Here is a 20,842-nt window from a genome sequence, read left to right as displayed (position 1 = left end):
AAACCAGGATCTGTTCTGGGGCTTTGGGGCAGGAATGTGGTAAATCAAAGGGAGTCAAGGAAAAAACTTCCTCAGCCACCAAACATAGGCTCCACATGTGTCAATCCCATTCAATTCTCATCACATGGCTTTTAAGGGAGGCAATGTCATCTCTCTTTTAGAGAGTAAATGAGGCTCAGGGTCACAAACATACATGAGAGAGCTGGGATGACACTGTGTGTGGCAGGACCAGGCTGGAAATCTCTGAAGCGCACTCTGTGTGCGCAGGTTGTAATCACAGTGCTGCTGGTCGCTGAGCCTCACTCTCCCTGGGATATGTATCCCACCCATTCCTACAGGATGGCCCAGCCCGTGGTGGTCTCCAGACCTGTCTCCAGACACTGTGATCAAATGACGACAGTCGTAGGTGAACTTCATGCTGGTGATGATTTCTGTAAGCAAAGCAGAGAAGTTGCCTTGGCTTCTAAGGCAGAGGCTGTGGATGGCTAGAGAGGTGGCCTAGGCAGTGAGGGTCACCCACCTGAGTGGCCGAACATCTTGGCAACGCACTCGCCCGAATAAAAGTCAATCACTGAGATGCTTTTGTCAGAGCAGCTTGTGGCCAGGAAGGTGCCTGAGGGGTCCACGTGAACCTGCCAGAAAGAAGACCCACTTGTCACTTTACTTTATTGTGTCTGTGAGGCCTGGACTAAACATCTCACCTTCACTGACTGATGACCCATGCTGTGCTGGATGCTCAGTGCAAGAAATCTACAGGGAGCCCTTACAACACACACCCTGGTAAGCCAGGGATGGTGGTACATACCTGTAATATCAGTAGTTGAAAGGCTGAGATAGAAAAATTGCTACAAGTTCAAGGCCAGCCTGGTAATGCAGTGAGTTCAGTAAGCTTGAACTACACAGCAAGACCCTTTCTCAAAAAGCCAAAACCAAAACCAAAACCAAACCAAAAAAATTAACCAACAAATAAACACACAGCCTGGCAGGAGATAATTCTGCTCCCACTTTGCAGATAAAGATATTAATAACCATCATGTAATAATAGTGGCCAGGGCCCAGGGATTTAGCTCAGCAACATAAGCATCTGCCTTGCCTTGCAAGTCATGAGTTTGATCCCCGGTACCAAAAAAAAAAAAAAAAAAATAGTGGCCAGGCCCTGGACTAAGTAATGCACATGAATGAGCTTAATTCCTCCACAGAATAATGAAGGACAGAGGCCATTTTGGTTTTGTTTTTTATTGTTTATAGTACTGGGGACTGAACCCAGGGCCTTCACACTGAGCTACATCCCCAGCCTTTTATTTTTCTTTAAAGACAGGGTCTTGCTAAGTTACCCAGGCTATATGGTTGTAATCCTGCCTCAGGTTGTATGCCTATAATCATGTCTTTATAACCACACTAGGCTTAGAGGCTCTTATTATTTGCATTTTACAAATGATAAGTCAGGTAAAGAGATGATACGTATCCAATGTCACACAGCCAGCTCAAGGTAGATGGTGGAACCTGAACACAGAACAACTCTTCTAGGCCCAAGGCTCTGCTTTCTGGAGCAGGACAACCCAGGAGAGGATTCTTTACCTCTCTGCTTCTCTCCAGCATACTCTGTTGTCATGAAAACGAACCCCACTCAAGCACTCTCACTTGGGGAAGGGTACAGTAAACATGGACTGCTCCCCCCACCAAAGCATCCAGCCAGTCAGCATATGACATTTTGGAGAAGCATCAAGGACCAGGATTCAGGTGGCCCACTGGCAGCAGACAGGGCTCTGTGTGCCTGTCTGAGGTTCTCCCCAGGAACTCCCACTCTTCACCTTCAGCAAGGCGCCTTCGTCACCCTGGGAGCCCTTGTAGCACTTTTTCTGCTTCCCATTCACTGTGCTGTAGACCCTGTGGGAGCAGAATGTGGGGACATAAGGGGGTCCCTGTCCAGGCCCCATCCCCCAGCTCCTGTTGTCCTCTCCCCTGGAAATCCCTGCTGTCTCTCATGCCCTTCTGATGCCTGGTGTGAAACCCATCTCAAGCTGGTGTTATGGAGGGCATGTACTTGGGAGTTAAGTCTATTCCCCTCTACCCAGCAAGCTTAGTGCCCCTGTAATTTAATGAGCCACTAATAAGGTGACAATACATCTTCCAAAGCTCCCTGTGTCCCCTACCCCGTTTCTGACCTCTCTGTTCTGTCACTGTCTGGTGAGGTGGTTATGCCCCTTTCTCTAGACTGTGAGCTCCATGGAGAACTTGGCCATTGTTGTGACCCCAGTACTGTCCAGACCAGACAGGGGATCAGGGAAGGTGGGTTAATGAGTGAGTTTCTAAGCTGTCAACACTTCTTGGCCACCCTACAGAGACCCCTGAGAGAGCAAAAAGGAAGCTCTCTGTGGGCCTGGTGGCTAAGCCTACAAGAACCCGGCCTCTAAGAGACACCTTCTGGGTTCATTCATCCCCAGCCTCTCTGGAACCACATGGGCAGGGCAGCTCCTCACCTCACATTTCGGTCCTGGCAGGCCACAGCCACGTACTTCTGTGTGATGTCAATGTCCATGTCATACAAGGTGGTTTTTTCTGCCACATGGTGCGTACGGACAAAGTGGAGTCCATCCGAGGTCTGGCAAGGCAGGCAAGACCTTCAGAGGACACCCTTGACAAGCACCAGACTCCAGTTCCCAAGGAGGCCACTCTACCCTACCTGTTGGGCACTGCGAAAGTAAATGCTCTTGTCAGCCCCACAGCTGATCATCTGGATGTCTCTGTTGCCTGGGGGAGGAAGAGGCACAGGGTGAGCTCAGGCTGAGCCACACAGATGGGAACCCTAGCTAAGAAACTCCACTTCTAAGGGAATCAACTAACTTCTAGGATCAGAACAACTGCCTGGAGGTGAGCTGGGTGTAGGTTTCTGAAGGGAAAGGATACATAGGGAAACAGATCAGGGACAGAGATGGAACATCATTTCTAATGTGGGACTGAGCAGCAGAGGAGTGAGATTACAGCAGGGACAAGTGAAGACAGGAGGAAGGACATACAACCAAGAACAACTGGGGCATCCACATGAGTCCTATAGGCCAGTGTATGTGCCTGATCTCATCTTTCTGAATGCACACTCATGAACATGGGACTCAGCAACACAGAGCCCTTGTCCCAAGGTGCACAGAGGGCCAGGACAGGGTCATGATTGAACAAAAGCATTCTCTGGTGCCAGGGTCACAGTTGCTCCATGCTGTGCCCGTCCCAAATGGGCTCAGCTTCTTGTCTGTACACTGTGCCTAAGAACAGTCTTTCCCTACTGCAGAGTCATGCGTAGCCATTAGAATAGAACTGCTGTGTGGCAAGCACTGTGAATGGTCTCACTTTTATTATTCTCCTGCCTTTTATAGTAAGAAATGAACAAACAGGAAACACTTAAGAGTCTTTTTTTTTTTTTTGTCTTTTTTATTTTTATTGGTATCAGGGATCGAACTCACAACTGCCTGCTTACAAGGCAGGTGCTTATGCCGCTGAGCTAAATCCCCAGCCCCTGCACTTAAGAGTCTTGATACGAGAGATGCTGCTTATTCATGATAGGACATGAGAGTTGGGACCTGACATATAAGAACTATATGTCAGGGGCTGGGGATTTAGCTCAGTGGCATAAGCACCTGCCTTGCAAGCAGGCGGTTGTGAGTTTGATCCCTGGTACCGATTTAAAAAAAAAAAAAAAAAAGAACTACATGTCACTCAACAGGAGTCACTACATGTGCAGAAGGGAGTGAGCCCTATGAGGGAGAACTGTGACCTCAGAGGAACCCAAGAAGGACTTCAAGCTCCTGGTCATGTTCTGCTTCTACACCCTGTAGCACTGAATCTAAGTGCTCATCAATGTTCAAACCATAAGCAACCAGAGAAGCCTCTGGTCATACACAGTAATGTATCTATCCCAGTTCACAGTCACCAGTTGTGACTTTGGTGTGGATAGTCACAGTAATAGGCTGTAAATTACGGATATTATATTTGCTAGTTTGGGTATACATTTCACAGATGATGGTTCCAACCCTGAGTTTTTCCTTGGTAAGGTAGTTTCCACTGAGTCCTGACTGGCTATGCAGGGCATCTTCTCAAGTTGTATGGGACCTCTAGAAAAGGGCCATGCCCTTTCCCCATGGGTTGTAGGGACTGACTCCTGGCTACCTCCTTGGATAGTCATTTCCTCTCAGGATCAAGACCATTTACTACAGTAAGTTCCCTGTTGGTCAGGTTGTTACATTTACCCATTTATTCTAACTCCCTGTGTCTACTGGAACATAAGGGATGTCTGAGAAGTTTGAGCAGACCAAAGTCCTTTGTGAGATCTTCATCCAAACCTACCAAACATTATGTTCCCACCCAACTCCCTATCCCCTCAGCTAGGCAAAGCAGAAAGTGGGGAGACCAAGGAACAGTGACACATTCTCATTCATAAGATTATCTGTAAACAATTTTCTTGGGCACTCAGTTACATTTCCGGCACTTCTTATTTTTTGTTTCAATCGGGGCCTTGCTGAGTTACCCAAGTGAGACTCAAATGTGAACATCCTGTCTCAGCCTCCCAAGTTCTGGGAACAAGCTTATCCTATTGTGCCTAATTTAGGGTTTATTAAGAAATAAAAATGGAAAATATTTTGTGTAATTAACTCACTTGCTTTGTGTTTTTGAGATGGCAGTCTCACTATGCTGTGCAGATTAGCCTTAAACTTCTGAGCTCAAGAGACCCTCTTGCCTCAGCCTCCTAAGTAGTGGAGACTACAGGTATATACCACTACAAATGGTGTAAATAAAATCGATGGACATTAATTTTCACAAACAAACAAACAAACTAAACTAAAAAATCTGTCTTTGGGGGCTGGGGATTTAGCTCAGCGGCATAAGCGCCTGCTTGCAAGTGTGTGGTCATGAGTTGAATCCCCGGTACCAATAAAAAAGAAAAAGACAAAAAAAAAAACAAATTAAAAAAAAAAATCTGTCTTTAGATATAGCTAATCTAAATCTGGAGCTTGCCTCTCCTTTGCTACTCAGCTAAAGGGAGAGTCCACTAATGGCACAGGAACCTAGAAGGAAGGGGCTCACCAGCAAACTTGACAGCTGTGATGGAGGATGAGTGGTCATCCAAGGTCTGCTCCAGATGGTAGTTCTTCTCCACGTTCAGCACGTGGATCAGTCGGTCTCGACTGGCCGAGGCCAGCAAAGTCAGCCCTGTGGGTGGAGAGAAAGAACTGAGGTCCTTAAAACCTGACTGGATGCCTCAGCCTTCCAGCGGGCTGGGTGACTGAGCTGTCCAGTCCTTGGAGAAAGGGTCTTGGGTTCTAGCAAACTTTCCCCAAACCTACAAAGGGCCATACCCTCAGTTCTGGGTGGATTTTCCCACAGCTTCCACGCACTCTTCTAGGGAAGACATGCATATGGATGGTCCCCTTAAGTGTCTATGGTAGATGCCTTGGCAGAGTACAATTCTTTGGCATGTTCTGTGAAACTCTGGTAACCCTCTCAGCCTCATTTAAAATCCTTTAAGCTCTGACCACCCAGGCATTGCCTAGGTACTAACAACTGCTCCAACTGCCTCCTCCTTCCAACTGCCCCCACCACTCCTGTAGTGCCTGCTCTGGTCACCTGGTATGGCTGGGAGCTAGCAACACAACCAGAGGTGGTGGGAAGCTCAGGAAAGGTGTAAGAGTTATACCAGATGAAAGAGAATTTGGGAGCAGAGGGCACAGGGATGGGAGAGTAAAAAAGACATTGAGAAAAATCTTTTAACATATCAAAACATAACTGCCTACATTCCTGCCAAAGACATACCATCTGAACCAAATGTTGTGGAAAACAAGCAAACCAAATTGAGGGAAATTCTACCAAATAACTAGTCTGTACTGAAAGCCAAGGTCAAAAAGGACTGTGGAAATGTTTCAGAATAATACCAGTGAAAGAGCCATGACAACTACACATATAAATCTGTGTTAGGTAAACAAAAGTACCATAAAGGACAGTATCAGGACAAGTGGAAACATTTGAATAAGGACCACAGGATGGATGACAGCATAGTACTGCAGTGAAACTCCCAGATTGACAAATGTGGTTTAGTTCTGTTAACAATGTCCTCCTTTACAGGGAATGCACTGGGAAGCATCTGAGAGTGGCATGTGCATGTGAACTTGTGTGCACAGAGAAGTAACAGGGAAGCACAGTCACATACACAGTCACAGAGTCAACTGGGTTTCAAAGGAAAAACATGAGGGAGCTGGGTAAAGGGTATGCACAGGATCCTTAGCATATTCTTGCAACTTTTCTCCAGGCTTAAACTTTTTCAAAATAATGTCTTATAGTCAGTCACTTTTCTCCAGCAAAAGATGAGCTCATCCAGACATTTACTTACCTCTTTCGCTTGGGAACAGCTCAGGGTGTTAGGCCCAGCAAAAACAAGTTGAACTGAGCCCTTCCTGCGGATCACCTTGGTTGTAGGATCCAGCAACAGGGGCCTTTACTAAACGCAGGACCCTGTGCTATCATCCACAGTCCCACCAGATCCAAAGCACCCCTTTCTGTGGCTCACCAGTCTCAGGCTTGGAGTACTCTAGGCAGAGCACCTCAGCATCATGGGCATCCACCTTGATCAGTTCATCCATGAAGTGCAGCTCGTGGATCCTGGGAGACACACAGTGCCCACTGTACCCTGCCCATAGCCCTCATGTCCAACTCTGAGCTGTGTTATAAAAGGTCAGAACATCTAGGAAGACAACAGTGAACTCTCTATGCCAACGAGTCCAGAGAAACTCAGCCACACCTTCTCATGAGGAAGACTGCCACTGAAAGGGGCAATGGGGAGCCAGGGAGACCTCAAGGGCATCAGCTCCTTGTCAGTCATGGGGTCAAGGATATTCCCCTGGGGGAACTTATTTGTGAGGACAGTATCAAGGTGATCTGAGGGGAAAAGAGCCTGTGGTCATAGTCCAAGACAGTACTCTCATTCCCAAGGAGTCTCAAATCTAGACCTTCCACATCCACTTCAAGTAAAATCAATCAACAGATCATCCTAGTCTTTTCATTGTTTATTTGCATGATTTTAACCCAGCTACTTGACTTCCCTGGTCTCATCTAAAAAGCAGATCTAAAACTACACTTACACAGAAGGGATTAAACACCCAAAGTGATCAGGCTAGCACCCACAAGGGGAAGAATCTAGACCACGTTAGTCCTTATTTCTGCTTGCCATTGCCTTAGCAGAGTCCTGCTAAGGAAGCAACTTGCTCACATATTAATCGGCCTCATCCAATGATGAATATAGTAACAGTCATCAGCATTTAAAAATTAGAATTTTGTCCAGGTGTACTGGTGCATGCCTGTAATCCTAGCACTTAAGAGACTGAGGCAGGGGGCTGGGGATTTAGCTCAGCGGCATAAGCGCCTGCCTTGCAAGCAGGCAGTCGTGAGTTCGATCCCTGGTACCGATAAAAAACGAAAAAGACAAAAAAAAAAAAAAAAAAAAAAAAAAAAAAGAGAGAGAGACTGAGGCAGAACATTGCCTTGAGTTCAAGGCCAGCCTGTGTAATGAGTTCAAAGCCAGCCTGCATAGTGAAACTCGGTCTCAAAAAGACAAAACAAACACAAACAAAAAGACAAAACAAAAACAAAGATGAACACACACAAAAAATCAGAATTTTACAAAAAAATCAAATCTGCATTTTCTGTTCTTCTCAGACAACGGGACAACTGGACAACTTAGAACCTGATCTCTGGGTGCCTCAGGATGGCTATGATAACTCCAACACATTATCTTAAACATGGTCTATAATAGGCTCATCCTCTGCTATCATACTGAAAAAACTTAGCAGGGTAAGTAAGTCCTCAAATGTCCCACCCTCTTGGATTCTCTCAGGGCGTCCAGGATCTCTTGCAGCTGGCACTGACATTTTAGCATTGCTACTAATCTGCCTGCCCACTCACTAAGTAGGCAGTCTACATGGCCTAGCTGCTGAGATCTTACTACTTACATAGACCTCAGTCCTCCTGGCTTATGTTTCCAGAGGGGGTTGGGTTACTGGATTGCTCCTCATATCTCATCTCCAGGGGGCAGCTGGAGGTGCTAAGACCAGCCTCTTTTCCACTGGAGCTGGGAAGTGCACATATTTTTTTTGCGATAGGATTTTGCTTGTAGCCCACACTTGGCTTTGAACTTGGAATTCTCCTGCCCCAGCCTCCTGAGTGCCAGATTACTGACATGCACCACCACACCTGGCAGGACATACACTAGGCATGGCCAGGGCTCACTTGCCTCACATTTCCACTTCGGTCGCCTGAGGCCAAGTGCTGGCCATCAGGACTGACCTGCATGACTCGCACCCCAGCTTTCACATCCGTGGGTGTTCCATTTTCACTGCCCCGGTCTGGGAAATGGGATGTGTCCTGAAGGTGCTGGATGTCATTCTCCACATACACTACCTTCAGCAGGGTCTGCAGGAAGGAGAGGGCTGAGGTCAGTACTGCGAGGAATTCTGTGCCTCCCTGAGGCCAGTCATCTCTTCATTAGCAACACAACTCTAGATTTGAGGGGGAAGCCTTAAAACCTGTGTTTTCCAATGTCCCTTATAGCTAGAGGCCACATGAATAAATTCTGGGCGGTGAGATCTACAGCAATAAGAACCCTTTTCCTGCCTTTCCTCAACCATAATGGATCATGAAGATGAGAACTACTCCCTCAAATGACAGAGTGGAGCGACAGAAGTCCTTTGAGTCTGTACGGGCTTCCTGGAACTGACAAAACGGCTTACACCAGATTCCTTTTATGAGCCAGAAAACCAAAATTTATTTTATTTTGTTTTGAGTTTTTCTATTGCGTGCAGCCATATATATGTTTATCACAGTGCAGAAGAAATGTGGGTAAGGGAAGGAGAGAGGTAAAGGAGCACCTGCTACATGCATCCTTCATTAAGAGCTTTTTTGTTCTAGCCACATGGATCTCCTTTAGGTTTTCCAACTCAACAAACTTGTTCTCACCTCAGGGCCTTTGCATAAGTTATTCTTTAGGTGTTGTGGAACTCTCTCCTCTTCTCTCTTTACTTTTCTCAATCCTGCATATGGCAGCTCAATTGTTTCTTTCAAGAGGAATCTGCTTCCCTCCCAATGACCCAGACAACATCCCAGGATACTGTTATATATGTACAATCACAAAATTACAGAGGATGTTTCAATTAGAAAAACATTACAATAAAAGACATATCATCATTAATCTCTCTCAAAACAGTCCCCTTTGCTTCAAACATACTTATGCTATCATTCTTGCTACTTTCTGAAGCAATTCTGAAAGTCCTCTTTTGTGAGTATTTTTTTTTAATTGGTACCGGGGATCGAACTCAGGCAGTGTGCTTGAAAGGTGGGCACTTATGCCACTGAGCTAAATCCCCAACCCCTTTTGAGTATCTTGTGTGCTGTCAGGACTACTTCCATGTCCTGATTTACAACATTTACTTTTCATGGTCATTTTGACTTTAGGGTGGAGCTAGAAATCACATGGCATCAGATCCAGTGAATAAAACAGGTGAGGACACACCATCATGTTTTTATGAACCTGCTTTCCACTAGATGGCACTTAGCAGCAGGATTCATTGTATTTTTTATCACACCTTATAAAGACAGTCATAAAAGAAGACTTTCAGAACTGGCTCTTAAAGTGTTAAGAACCATGGAATAGGTGCATTCAAAGGAAGGGGGAGTATTTATTTATTTTTGAGACAGGACCTCATTATGCAGTTCAAGCTGGCCTTGAACTATGTAGTCCAGGCTGAAATCCTTCTGCCTCAGCCTCCCAAACGCTGGGATGATAGGTGTGTGCCACCATGCCTAGTGCCTTTTTGCTTTTGAGACAAGGTCTTGCTATATAAAGTTCAGACCCTGAATTTGCAGCAATCCTCCTGTCTCAGCTTTCCCAAGTGCTGGGATTAGAGGCATGCACCACCACATCTGGAGGTAGGGGGAATATTTTGAGGATTAATGGCAATGTTTTGTTTTTGTTTTTGTTTTTGAGTCAGGGTTTCTCTATGTATCATGGGCTGCCCTTGAACTCACAGCAATCCTCCTGCCTCACCCTTTGGGACTATAGGCATGCACCACTATGGCTGGTGACAACATCCTTTTTACAATAAAAACTTTTTAAAGATTTAAACTCACACTTTACTCTTTGATTCTCCTTTGCAGAAGCTGCTATACTCTTAGATGTAGAGCAGCTGTATGCTGAGGATGATGCGTGGAAGCTGAAGCTGCACATTCCTGTGGCCACTCTGGCAAGCCTGGCCCCTCTGATGAGAACGGCGCCCACGCTGGCATCAGCAGCTCAGTGGCCAGCAGCAGCCCCACCATACACAGTGAACTCACCTGCCATTGCTCCCCACCAGCCAGATCTGACAGCCCAGATGGCACCACTGAAGTTGGTATGGCTATGGGTTCTGCTGTTGGATGCACACTGGGTCATGCCATCACTGGGGGCCTCAGGGGGGGCAGGTTAACACCAAGCCCTCAAAGCAGGAGATGCAGGGACCCCAGATGGTGCAGCAGCAGCAATTTAGTAGCCCTTAAGTATATGAGATGAAAGTTTTTGGAGCGTTCACAGAACCAGGCTGACTTTACGCTCGTGATAGTTTCAATGTGGAGCAGAAACAGAGAATTATAAATGGATTAATCTAATCAAGATATTCATGCTCGGGCCTGGGATTTAGCTCAGCGGCATAAGCGCCTGCCGGGCAAGCGTGAGATTGTGAGTTTGATCCCCAGTACCAAAAAAAAACAAGAACAAACAAACAAAAAAAACCCAAAGATATTAGGGCCAGGGATTTAGTTCAGTGGCCTAAGTGCCTGCCTGAGCCTGAGGTTGTGAGTTCAATCCCCGGTACCACAAAAAAAAAAAAAAAAAAGATATTCATGCTCAATGGCTCCGTGGTTGCCTAGATCTGGGAGGTGATATTGGGAGATATGCCTAGTGGGTAGAGTGTTTTGATTTGGAATAACAAAAATGACCTAAGTTGGGCTGGGGATTTAGCTCAGCGGCATAAGCGCCTGCCTTGCAAGCAGGCAGTCGTGAGTTCAATCCCTGGAACCAATAAAAAGGAAAAAAGACAAAAAAAAAAAAAAAAATTAAAAATGACCTAAGTTGAATTATGGTTAAAATTGTACAATGTGCTGGAATTTATTTAATCTTGCAATTTAAGTTGGTGGACTTTGAGGTACGCATGTTTTTAGTTCAATAAAGTTTTATTTAAAAAATTCAAATTGAAGGGGCTGGGGATTTAGTTCAGCAGCATAAGAACCTGCCTTGAAAGCAGGCAGTCCTGAGTTTGATCCCCGGTACTGATAAAAAAAAAATTCAAATTGAAGAACTGGAAAATCAACTCTGTCCTAGTTGTATTAGCATGAAGATGTAATTAATAATGAAAATATAAAGTGTAAAACCATAAGTTAAACATCTTCAGACTGGCAATAAAGAGAGTGTTCTGACTATACAGAAGTTCATGGAAATGGTGCATAATTTGGGGCAAATATTGGTATGGATTCTTTAACCAGCTGTTGTGCCATGCCTACTGGCACATGCCTATTACCTCAGCACTCAAGGGACTGAGCCAGAAAGATCGCCAGTGTTTGAGGCCAGACACACAGTGACTTTGAGACCAGCCTAAACTACGCAATGAGAGCCGTCTCAAAAACAAAACAGCAGTCACAATGATATCACTTGAGAAATGATTAGAATAAAGTGATTTTCTTTCAACAAAATAAATTCATATTTTTTGATAAGCCTGTGTATTCTAATACCATGCAATGTCCTTTTCTTTTACAGTGATTACTATACTTGTGATTAAACATAAATTGTCCAATCATATATATTTCTACCCACTAGACTTGTGGGGTGCCAGGAGGGCAGGAGCAGGGTCAGTATTAGTCACTACTGTATCTCTAGCATGCAGCAAAGCCCATGGCACAAACTCAATCAGTAGCTGCAGAATAAATGACTATTTTATTCAGTTCTCATCTCCCCAGAAAGTTTCCTTACTGACCTAGCAATACTAACCAACATTTCTTTAGTAAATCATTTCTCCCAGCCTCCATCAAAACTCTCCCCAGGATCCTATTAGCACCCCAAAGCCTCTTTGCATGGTAGATACTTAAGACAGGGGCAGTAGCCTATCAGGTGCTGTCCCAGGGAATTCTGACTTAAGAATTTGAGGAGCAAAGTCATCTTGCTTCAAAGTGCAGTAGTACCTAAACAGTGCTTCAGATCCATATACACCTGGAGATCAGGAGCTGGTAGACAAAGAAATTAGCACAGACCATGCCCTCTCAGGAAAGAAAGGGAAACAGAGAGAGAAAAATAAAAGGAAGGGACATATAAAGGATCCCCCTTTGGTTTCTGGGTCTTGCCCCTAATGAAACCTAGGCTTTGTAATAGTGTTCCTGCGTTGTACAGTGGCCTGAAGGGGTCTTCAATCCTCCTAAAAGACAGATCACAATAAAGGTACTCACACTGCTGAATATACTTTTCTGCCAGTGAGACTCAGGGCTACTGTCCAAGTTCCAGAAACGAATGGTGTTGTCTGAGGAACAAGTCAGAAAAGATCCTGATGGTAAACAAGCTCTTTCATCTTCAAACTCGGGATATACCTACAGTTCCCAGAGAACAAGACAAAGAGTGATACATTATGATGATGCCAATGACTATACAATGATATGTTGTTATATTCTAGTGAAAAAAGTTGGCTGAAAACAAGGTATAATGCCATACCTTCTATGTTAAAAATAAACAAGACCCAGGCATAGTGGTGCATATCTATAATCCCAGTTATTTGGGAAATCGAGGCAGGAGGATTGTAAATTTGAGGCTGGCTTGGACAACTTAGCAAGACTGTCTCAAAAAAAAAAAAAAAAAAAAAGGTAGAGAGGGGAAAGAGGACTGTGGATATAGCTCAGCATTCCTCAAGTTCAATTCACAGCAATCTCTCCCACAAAAAGATATAAAATGCTACCTTTATTGTCTAATTCAGCCCAGGCCTTAAAAAGCTCCACAAATAAATTTCCAAGTAAAATGGGCAGCTTAGTCAAAAATTATGAAGCAGATCAAAAAATGGTATAAAATATTTAAGACAGTTATGAAAAGAAAATGTAAGCCCAGCATTTTCTATCCAGAAAAAAAAAGTGATTTCCAAGTAGAAAAGATAAATCAGGGGCTGGGGATTTAGCTCAGCGGCATAAGCACCTGCCTTGCAAGCAGGTGGTCATGAGTTCGATCCCCAGTACCGGTAAAAAAAAAAAGAAAAGATAAATCAAGAAATACTATTCTAATGAACTGATCCTATCAAATCTACAGAATGAGCTTCAGACAACAAAAATGATAAAGTGAAGCTGATACAAGAAGGTGAGGACTAAATACATATAGTTTCTTTTAAAATGAAAGACAAATGAGTGTTAAGTGGTAGTTTTGAATATGGTGGAGTAAAAAACTCCAAAAAGCTGATTCTTTATTCACCTATTAAACTGGCAAAAACTGTTGTTCATATCAACTTTTTCAGAACTGTGGAATCTAATGAAGAACTTATACTAGGGGAATGAAAATGACAAAAAACTGCTTAATATTGGCATTTAAAAGTGCCTGCCTTGCAAGCAGGCAGTCTTGAGTTCGATCGCTGGTACCGATAAAAGGTAAAACGGAAAAAGACAAAAAAAAAAAAAAATTGGCATTTAAAGAAATCTGTCAAATCATGAGTTAACCATAATAACAGAAACTACAGTGATAAGACATGACAAAGAATATAATCTCTACAAAATAGTTCAGAAAAGTTATTAATAAACAATTCTAATAATCAGCCAAAATACACATGGAGAAAGGAAAGAATTTGATTTCTAGAGTTCATCATATTATGACATGTAGAATATTCAGTTTTCAACAATGACGACAACAAAAATGAGGCAGGCATGCAACAAAGAAAGCATGGGCTGGGTGTGATGGCACATGCCTGCAATCCCAGTACTCATGAAGCTGAGACAGGAGGATTGCTATGAGTTCAAGGCTAGCCTAGGCTACATAAGTGAGTTTAAATTCAGCCTAATTGCATAATGAGATTCTGTCTCAAAAAAAAAAAAAAAAAAAAGAGGGGGGAGGGCAAGGAGACAGCATGACCCACTTATAGAACAAAAGGTATTTAGTAAGTGTGTCTGAGGAGGCTCAAATTGGATTTTTAGACAAAGACTATCAATCAATTATCTTTTTTTTTTTGGTCTTTTTTCGTTTTTATCAGTACCAGGGATCGAACTCACGACTGCCTGCTTGCAAGGCAGGTGCTTATGCCCCCCCCCCCCCGCTTTTGTTGTCTTTTTCCTTTTTATGGGTACCAGGGATCAAACCCACGACTGCCTGCTTGCAACGCAGGCAGTTCGATCCCTGGTACAGATAAAAAGGAAAAAGACAAAAAAAAAAAAAAAAAAAAAAAAAAAAAAAAAAAAAAGAAAAGAAATAGTGAATTTAAAGCTTGGTCAACTGAAATTATAAAGTGTAAGAAATAGAAAAATGTGTGGCAAAAAGTGAATAGAGGGCAACCCACTTGGGACCTCTTCTGTCTCTCTCTCAGACAGAAGTTTTCTTTCTCTCAAAAATATTCTGCTTTTAACCTCCATTGTTCCTAAAATTTATTCTTTGATTTTAGAGAAGACAAATTCATACGGACATGTAGTAAGTTGGAAGTTTCTTTCCCCTATATCATTTGGAGGTTTTCCACTGAGATCACTGGATGGAGTAAGAATATACTTTGTTTTATGGACTCTGAACTGTAACTCTAGACAACAAATTCTTATGCTTCAAATTTTATTATGTCTTTGCCCATGGCTTGTAAATGCTCATGCTTTGTCTCTTATCATTTTGTTAAATGATGAAAAATCTAAGTTAAAAATGGGAAGGTTATAAGGTTATATTTCTTCAATGGGATTATTTTTATTCCTGTTTTATTCTTGTATGTGTTGTATTTGAGCTGGTTACTAAATTTACTAGTACTCCTTGTTTGACTTTAGATAATAGCACTAGAGAGAGTAACATTAGAAAAACCCCAGCAGACTTTAATATAAACTTTTGTAAAATGGGTCTTCTTGAGCTGGGAAGAGAACTAAGAAGCTAACCCCTTCCCATGAGCCAGTGGCAGTCATGGGCCAAGAGGAGAACCAAGAAGCCAATCCCTTCCTGTGAGTCAGTGGCAGCCATGTGGGCTGGGAGGAGAACCAAGAAGCTAACTCCTTCCTGTAAGCCAGCCAGTGTGTGGGCTGGGAGACAAGAAGAATCGACCCACTCCTCCCCATCCCTAACCAGCCGATTTGGAGAAATATAGGCTGAGAGGATAGCTACTCAAGTAAAAAAAAAAAACAACTTAATGCTTGTATTTTTTTATTGACTTTGTGGGTATTAGGCCAGTAGTCTGAGCATCTATTTAGTGGGAAACAATATGCAGTATAGCAACTAAGGGGGATTTCCTTCTAAGAGTGGTAGCCATTGTTAATTCCCTCTTATCTTATTCTAAAGTCCTGTATTGTTTTCATTGTTTTGGTTTTATTCTGTTTTGTTTTGTTTGATTTTTATTATTTCTGGGAGTATGGACGGCTATTTTGAAGATAACAAGATATGTTATGGTAGCCATTGTTGATTCCCTATTATCCTGTTTTAAAGTCCTGTATTGCTTTCACTGTTTTGTTTTGATTGCTTTTATGCTGTTCTGTTTTGTTTGATTTTATTATGTCTGATGGTATGGGCAACTATTCTGAAGATAACAAGAGGTGTTATGGTAGCCATTGTTGACTTTCTATTGTCTTATTTTGGAGTCCTATATTTCTCTGTTTTGTTTTGATTGACTTTATTCTGTTTTGTTTTGTTTGGTTTTATTCTCTTAAAAAAAAAAAGTAATTGCCGGGCGTGGTGGCTCACGCCTGTAATCCCAGCACTCGGGAGGCTGAGGCAGGAGGATCACTGCGAGTTTGAGACCAGCCTGGGCTACAAAGTGAGCTCAAGGTCAGCCTGAACTGCATAGCAAGACCCTGGCTCAAAAAAAAAAAAAAAAAGTGAACAGAGCCTTCAGGACTAGGAACCTGTGGAACATCATCAAAAGTACCAATATATGCATTATGAGAATCTCAGATGGAAAGGAGAAAGGAAAAGAGATGTATCTTCATTATCTAAAATTTGAAAACTTTTTTTTTTAGACTGGGTCTATGTAGTTCACACTGGTCTTGAACTCATTATGTAGCCCATGCTGGTCTTGAACTTGTAGTGATCCTCCTGCCTCAGCCTCCCACGTGCTGGGTTTACAAGTATGTGTCACTATGCCCGGCATGTCTAAATTCTTAAAAAAATTTTTTATGGAGAAAGGGTTTTACTCTGTTGCCCAGACTGCTCTTGAACTCCTAGACTCAACTGATCTTTCCCCTACAGCCTCCTGAGTAGCTGAGATTACAGGCACTCACTGTTGTGCCTATCTTGAAAATTTTTCCTTAAAAAATTTCCTAAGTTTGTTAAAGACATGAATCAACATAATAAAGCTCAACAGGGCTGGGAATTTAGCTCAGCAGCGCAAGCACCTTTCTGGTGAGTGTGAGGTCATGAGCTCAATCCCCAGTACCCTCCTCCCGGAAAAAAAAAAGCTCAATCTACTCCAAGTATGATAAACTCAAAGAGATCCAAATCAAGATATATCATGGTAGCTGGGTGTGGTGCACACCTGTAATCCCAGCACTTGGGAGGCTGAGGCAGGATGGCTGTGAGTTCAAAGCCTGAACTACATGGTGAAACCCTATCTCAAAGAGACAAAAAAAGATATGTCACAGCCAAATTTTTGAGAGCCCAGACAAAGAATCTTTGTTGACTGAAAGTTTTTGGAGTATTCACAGAAGCAGGCTGACTTTAAGCTCTGTGAAGGTTTCAGTGAGGTGCTGAAACAGTACAGAATTGCAAATTGTACTAGTCTAACCAAGACATTCACACTGAAGTGGCTCAGAGGTTGCCTAGATTTGAGAGGAGGGACTTATTTGTTTCTCAACAGTGTCCCTAGCACCTCCAAGAGGGCCTATCACATTGTGGGAGTCAATGAGTATCTTTCTGAAGGAAAGGTGCAATGGATACCTCAAACTCTGTGGAAGATTCCACTAGCTGAGCAGGGGCCAGGGAAGAGCGCGACTCACCTCCACATTCCAGACATAGGAGCTATGGAAGAGTTCTGACCATATTTTATCCACTTTGTTGATGTCTTTGACATCCCAGATGTAGATGCTATGGTCCCTATATACGCAGGACAACCACTGATGGACAGGATCGAAGGTCAGTGCCACTGTATCTGGGTAGACTGCATCCACTTTCCTGTGACAGAGAGAGCTAACAAGGCCACATGAATCATCGAACATCACCACTGTCAGTGAGCAGTGCTTCTTGCCTGTTGATTCTATTGATGGCATCTCACCTACTCATCCTCCTTCTTTTGGTTTGGTTCTTTTTTTTTTTTTTTTGTCTTTTTCCTTTTTATCGTTACTGGGGATCGAACTCACAACTCCCTGCTTGCAAGGCAGGCGCTTATGCCGCTGAGCTAAATCCCCAGCCCCCTGGTTTGGTTCTAACAGAGGCTGCAAATTGAAATTGTATGCCTGGCCTTTGAGGTGTTTTTGTTTTGTTTGCTTTGTTTTTAGCAGTGGCAAAATTTGAGAAAAAATAAAAGTGAAGGAGACAGAAACTGGCTCTGCAGAGTGAGTTTGGCCCAAGTAAAATAGGAAAAAACAAAATAAAAGTACACTCTCGAGGACAGTTTGAGTTTTTGATTCCTGCTGACACCTCTCTGCCCTCATTCTTCTTAACCCAGGTTCCCATCCTTTTTTTTTTTTTTCCCGGATCATGGTCAGAAAATGGGCAGGTACCATAGGCCTCCGCTTTCCTTTTTCCTTGGTCTCACCAATAGGTTGATTTAAAACCTCGTCTAATGGGGCTAGGGAGCTGTCCCCTGGCCTGGGGTGTCCCTACAAAGGCTAATGCTTACTGAAAACTCACTGTGAGCCAGGCTAAGTATCTTAGCTGCGCTCAATTCTCACAACCATAACAGTGAGTTCTGTGTTTTACTGATGAGGAAACCAGAGTACTGACAGGTATACTCACCTGCCTTAGGATGCACAGCACACAACAGAAGTACAGCTGGGCAGCCTAGCTACTGCAACATGCCATAGGCTATGGGTTGCTCATCTATCCTTTTCCCTTCATGACATCCAGTCATTCCCTTTAAGCCATCTCTTGGAGAAGGGTGTCCACCAACCCGGGAGTTGGTGTCCAGCAATGGACAGGTAGAAAACCCTGGGTCTCTAGCATGTTCTAGTTAGGTATCCTGCCCACGGTCTGTCAGACTAATAACAAAGGGAATAAACCACAGCTTGGCCCTTCCCTATAGTCTGGACACAGTAGCCAAGCATCTACCATGCAAAGCCTGGTCATGTAACCCCTCAAGCCTGCCCATCGACCTCAGAATAGACTGCAGACTCCTCCCACTGTGTGGCCTCTATCAATACTGGGACCTCATTTCTTGCCATCCTCCCCCAGGATACTAGGTTCTGGTCTCACAGCCTTCACTATTCCTATAATGTGCTATTTCCAATGTGTTGTCCTCTCAGGCCTTTACACTTGCTGTTAGGGCCTAGCTCTCCATGCAGCTAGCTCTTCCTCACCAGACACTGTACTCCTTCCCAGATCCTTGCTTTCTTTGACTAAGAGCTGTGACATCGGACATTGTGCACTTATATAATATGCAGCTCCTTCACTCCCTAGTAACTTTTCTTTCTAAAACCAGGTTTCACTATGCAGTTCACAATGACCTTGAACTCATGGCAATCCTTCTGCCTCAACCTCCTCAATGCTGGGATTATAGGCATGCACCATAACACACAGCCCTTATAAGCTTTCTGGTGGTAGAGATCTTTATTTCCTTGTTTGTTTTCCTGCTGCCAGCCTAGGGATTGCACTTATCAGTTGTTTAATAAATGTTAACAACATGGAAGAACACATTCCATTAGATTCAAATCTGCTTTGAGATTTAGCTTTTTTGGGGGGTACTGGGGATCGAACTCTTGACCTTGCACTTAGCAGGCAAACATTGAGTCACTGAGCTAAATCCCTGGTCCAAGTTTTAGCTTTTTAAGAGCACTCAGCATTACCTGAAGTGATTCTGTTTATTACTTTGTGTCCCATCCTCTATCACTCACCCTTACCCTCCAGCTTCACTTCTTGTCCCAAAATTTGCCCTGGAAAGGCAGAATTTTTTCCTTATTCTCTGTAGGTAATGCCCAAGGATGAGAGGAATCATTAGTACTGTTAAGCTGGTCAGGCAGATGTGGACAGATCTAGAAGCATGCATGAGTGCCAACCCATCTCCCTTCCCTCCCCTTACCCATGTCTGGTGGTACCTGGACTCCTGGGGCTGGGCCACGTCTACCCCAAGGTGGTGTGGCTTGGGCAGGTTGGTAAGGTATTGGAGGCTGTGGGCCTGGAAGATGCGGATTATTCCATCTGTGCAGCCACAGAAGATGAGTTCCTCACTAACACAGAGGCAGGAAGACAGGGAAACCTATGGAAACAGAGGAGACAGACCCAAATGAACCTGGTGCTTCACATGACCTGGCCTCAGGACACAGGGACCGACAGTAGCCTCAGCACTGCAGAGGAGACTTATGGTTCCATGGGTCTAAGATGCCCATTTCAGCACATCTTAAGATTTTTAAAATCAGGATACAACTGAAGGAGATGTGCCAGCAGGCAGAGAGAGACACGAGTTGGGACACAGCAATCATTGCTGTCTACAGAGAAACTCAGCAGTGGGTGGAAAATATCTGTTCAGCACACTGTATATGACCTGTAGTAACTGGGTTAATGTTTAAGCTTAAAATATTTTCCCTATTGCTTTTATTGCTTTAAAATAATTTCATAGGGCTAGGGATTTAGCTCAGCGGCATAAGTGCCTGCCTTGCAAGCCAAGTCGATCCCTGGTACCGGTAAAAATACAAAAAAAAAACAAACCAAAAACCAATTTCATAAAGATGAATACTATAAAGCAGCCTAGAAAAAAGTTATAGTACACAGGAAGGACATTCTATTCTATCAGGACACTCAGATAGAAGGGCCAGCAAGTCTAGACGTTTAGACACAGAGTAAGGGAGTTTTCCAAAGTCTAGAGGACTTTGTGAGCCTTTCACACTCAGTAAATTTTTACTTGTCAAAAGCTTCCCATTTTTTTTTTTTTTTTTGTCTTTTTCCTTTTTATCGGTACCGGAGATCGAACTCACAACTGCCTGCTTGCAAGGCAGGCGCTTATGCTGCTGAGCTAAATCCCCAGCCCCAAGCTTCCCATTTAAAAACTGCTTAAATTCTAGGGAAAGGATTAAAACAAGAAAACAAACAAACCTATGATGTTTACCAACTGGAAAAGACAGAATTTAGAATTCTTTTACACGTCATTAACTGTGAAGATGGAAACAAAATGGAAACTTTGGACATCAGAATGGGGAAGTGACATTGGAATGGGGGAAACAGCTTGGTCTCAAACCTTCAGATACTGAAGAAAAGTTGTTCGGTAATTTACTGATTCATTATCCTTGTTTTAAAATTTTATGTATTTTGGGCTGGACATTTAGCTCAGCGGCTCAAATGCTTGCCTGGTAAGCATGAGATCATGTGTTAGATCCCTGGTACCAAAAAACAAAAATAACAACAACAAAATTTTATATATTTTGTAGTCTTTTTTGACTGAAAAGGAATAAAATCAATTGTACCTTAGATTAAAAATAAAGTATGATATGCCTGTTGCCATGA

General features: G+C 43.4%; 1 protein-coding gene across 7 annotated transcripts in view; it reads right to left on the bottom strand.

Annotated features, from left to right (window-relative positions):
- The window catches only part of Wdr62 (WD repeat domain 62), a 46,242-nt gene that overhangs the window by 13,278 nt on the left and 12,122 nt on the right, over positions 1-20,842 (bottom strand). For 6 of the 7 annotated variants that reach the window (XM_013149830.3, XM_063252633.1, XM_013149832.3 and 3 more), the window contains exons 8-18: positions 19,441-19,601; positions 17,188-17,377; positions 12,502-12,639; positions 8,270-8,448; positions 6,551-6,642; positions 5,074-5,199; positions 2,684-2,751; positions 2,481-2,602; positions 1,812-1,887; positions 521-632; positions 368-431 (exon numbers count right to left, since the gene is read on the bottom strand). In XM_013149830.3, the coding sequence (XP_013005284.1) occupies positions 368-431; positions 521-632; positions 1,812-1,887; positions 2,481-2,602; positions 2,684-2,751; positions 5,074-5,199; positions 6,551-6,642; positions 8,270-8,448; positions 12,502-12,639; positions 17,188-17,377; positions 19,441-19,601 (1,328 nt within the window). The remainder of the gene's footprint in view (positions 1-367; positions 432-520; positions 633-1,811; positions 1,888-2,480; positions 2,603-2,683; positions 2,752-5,073; positions 5,200-6,550; positions 6,643-8,269; positions 8,449-12,501; positions 12,640-17,187; positions 17,378-19,440; positions 19,602-20,842) is intronic. The other variant, XM_013149831.3, reaches the window with a different exon arrangement.

Source organism: Cavia porcellus, unplaced genomic scaffold (assembly GCF_034190915.1).
Source record: "Cavia porcellus strain 051 isolate PalLab524CR breed Dunkin Hartley unplaced genomic scaffold, mCavPor4.1 scaffold_7, whole genome shotgun sequence".
NCBI lineage: Eukaryota > Metazoa > Chordata > Mammalia > Rodentia > Caviidae > Cavia > Cavia porcellus.
Note: the sequence above shows the minus strand (reverse complement) of the source record. Positions and strands in the feature narration are given on the sequence as shown.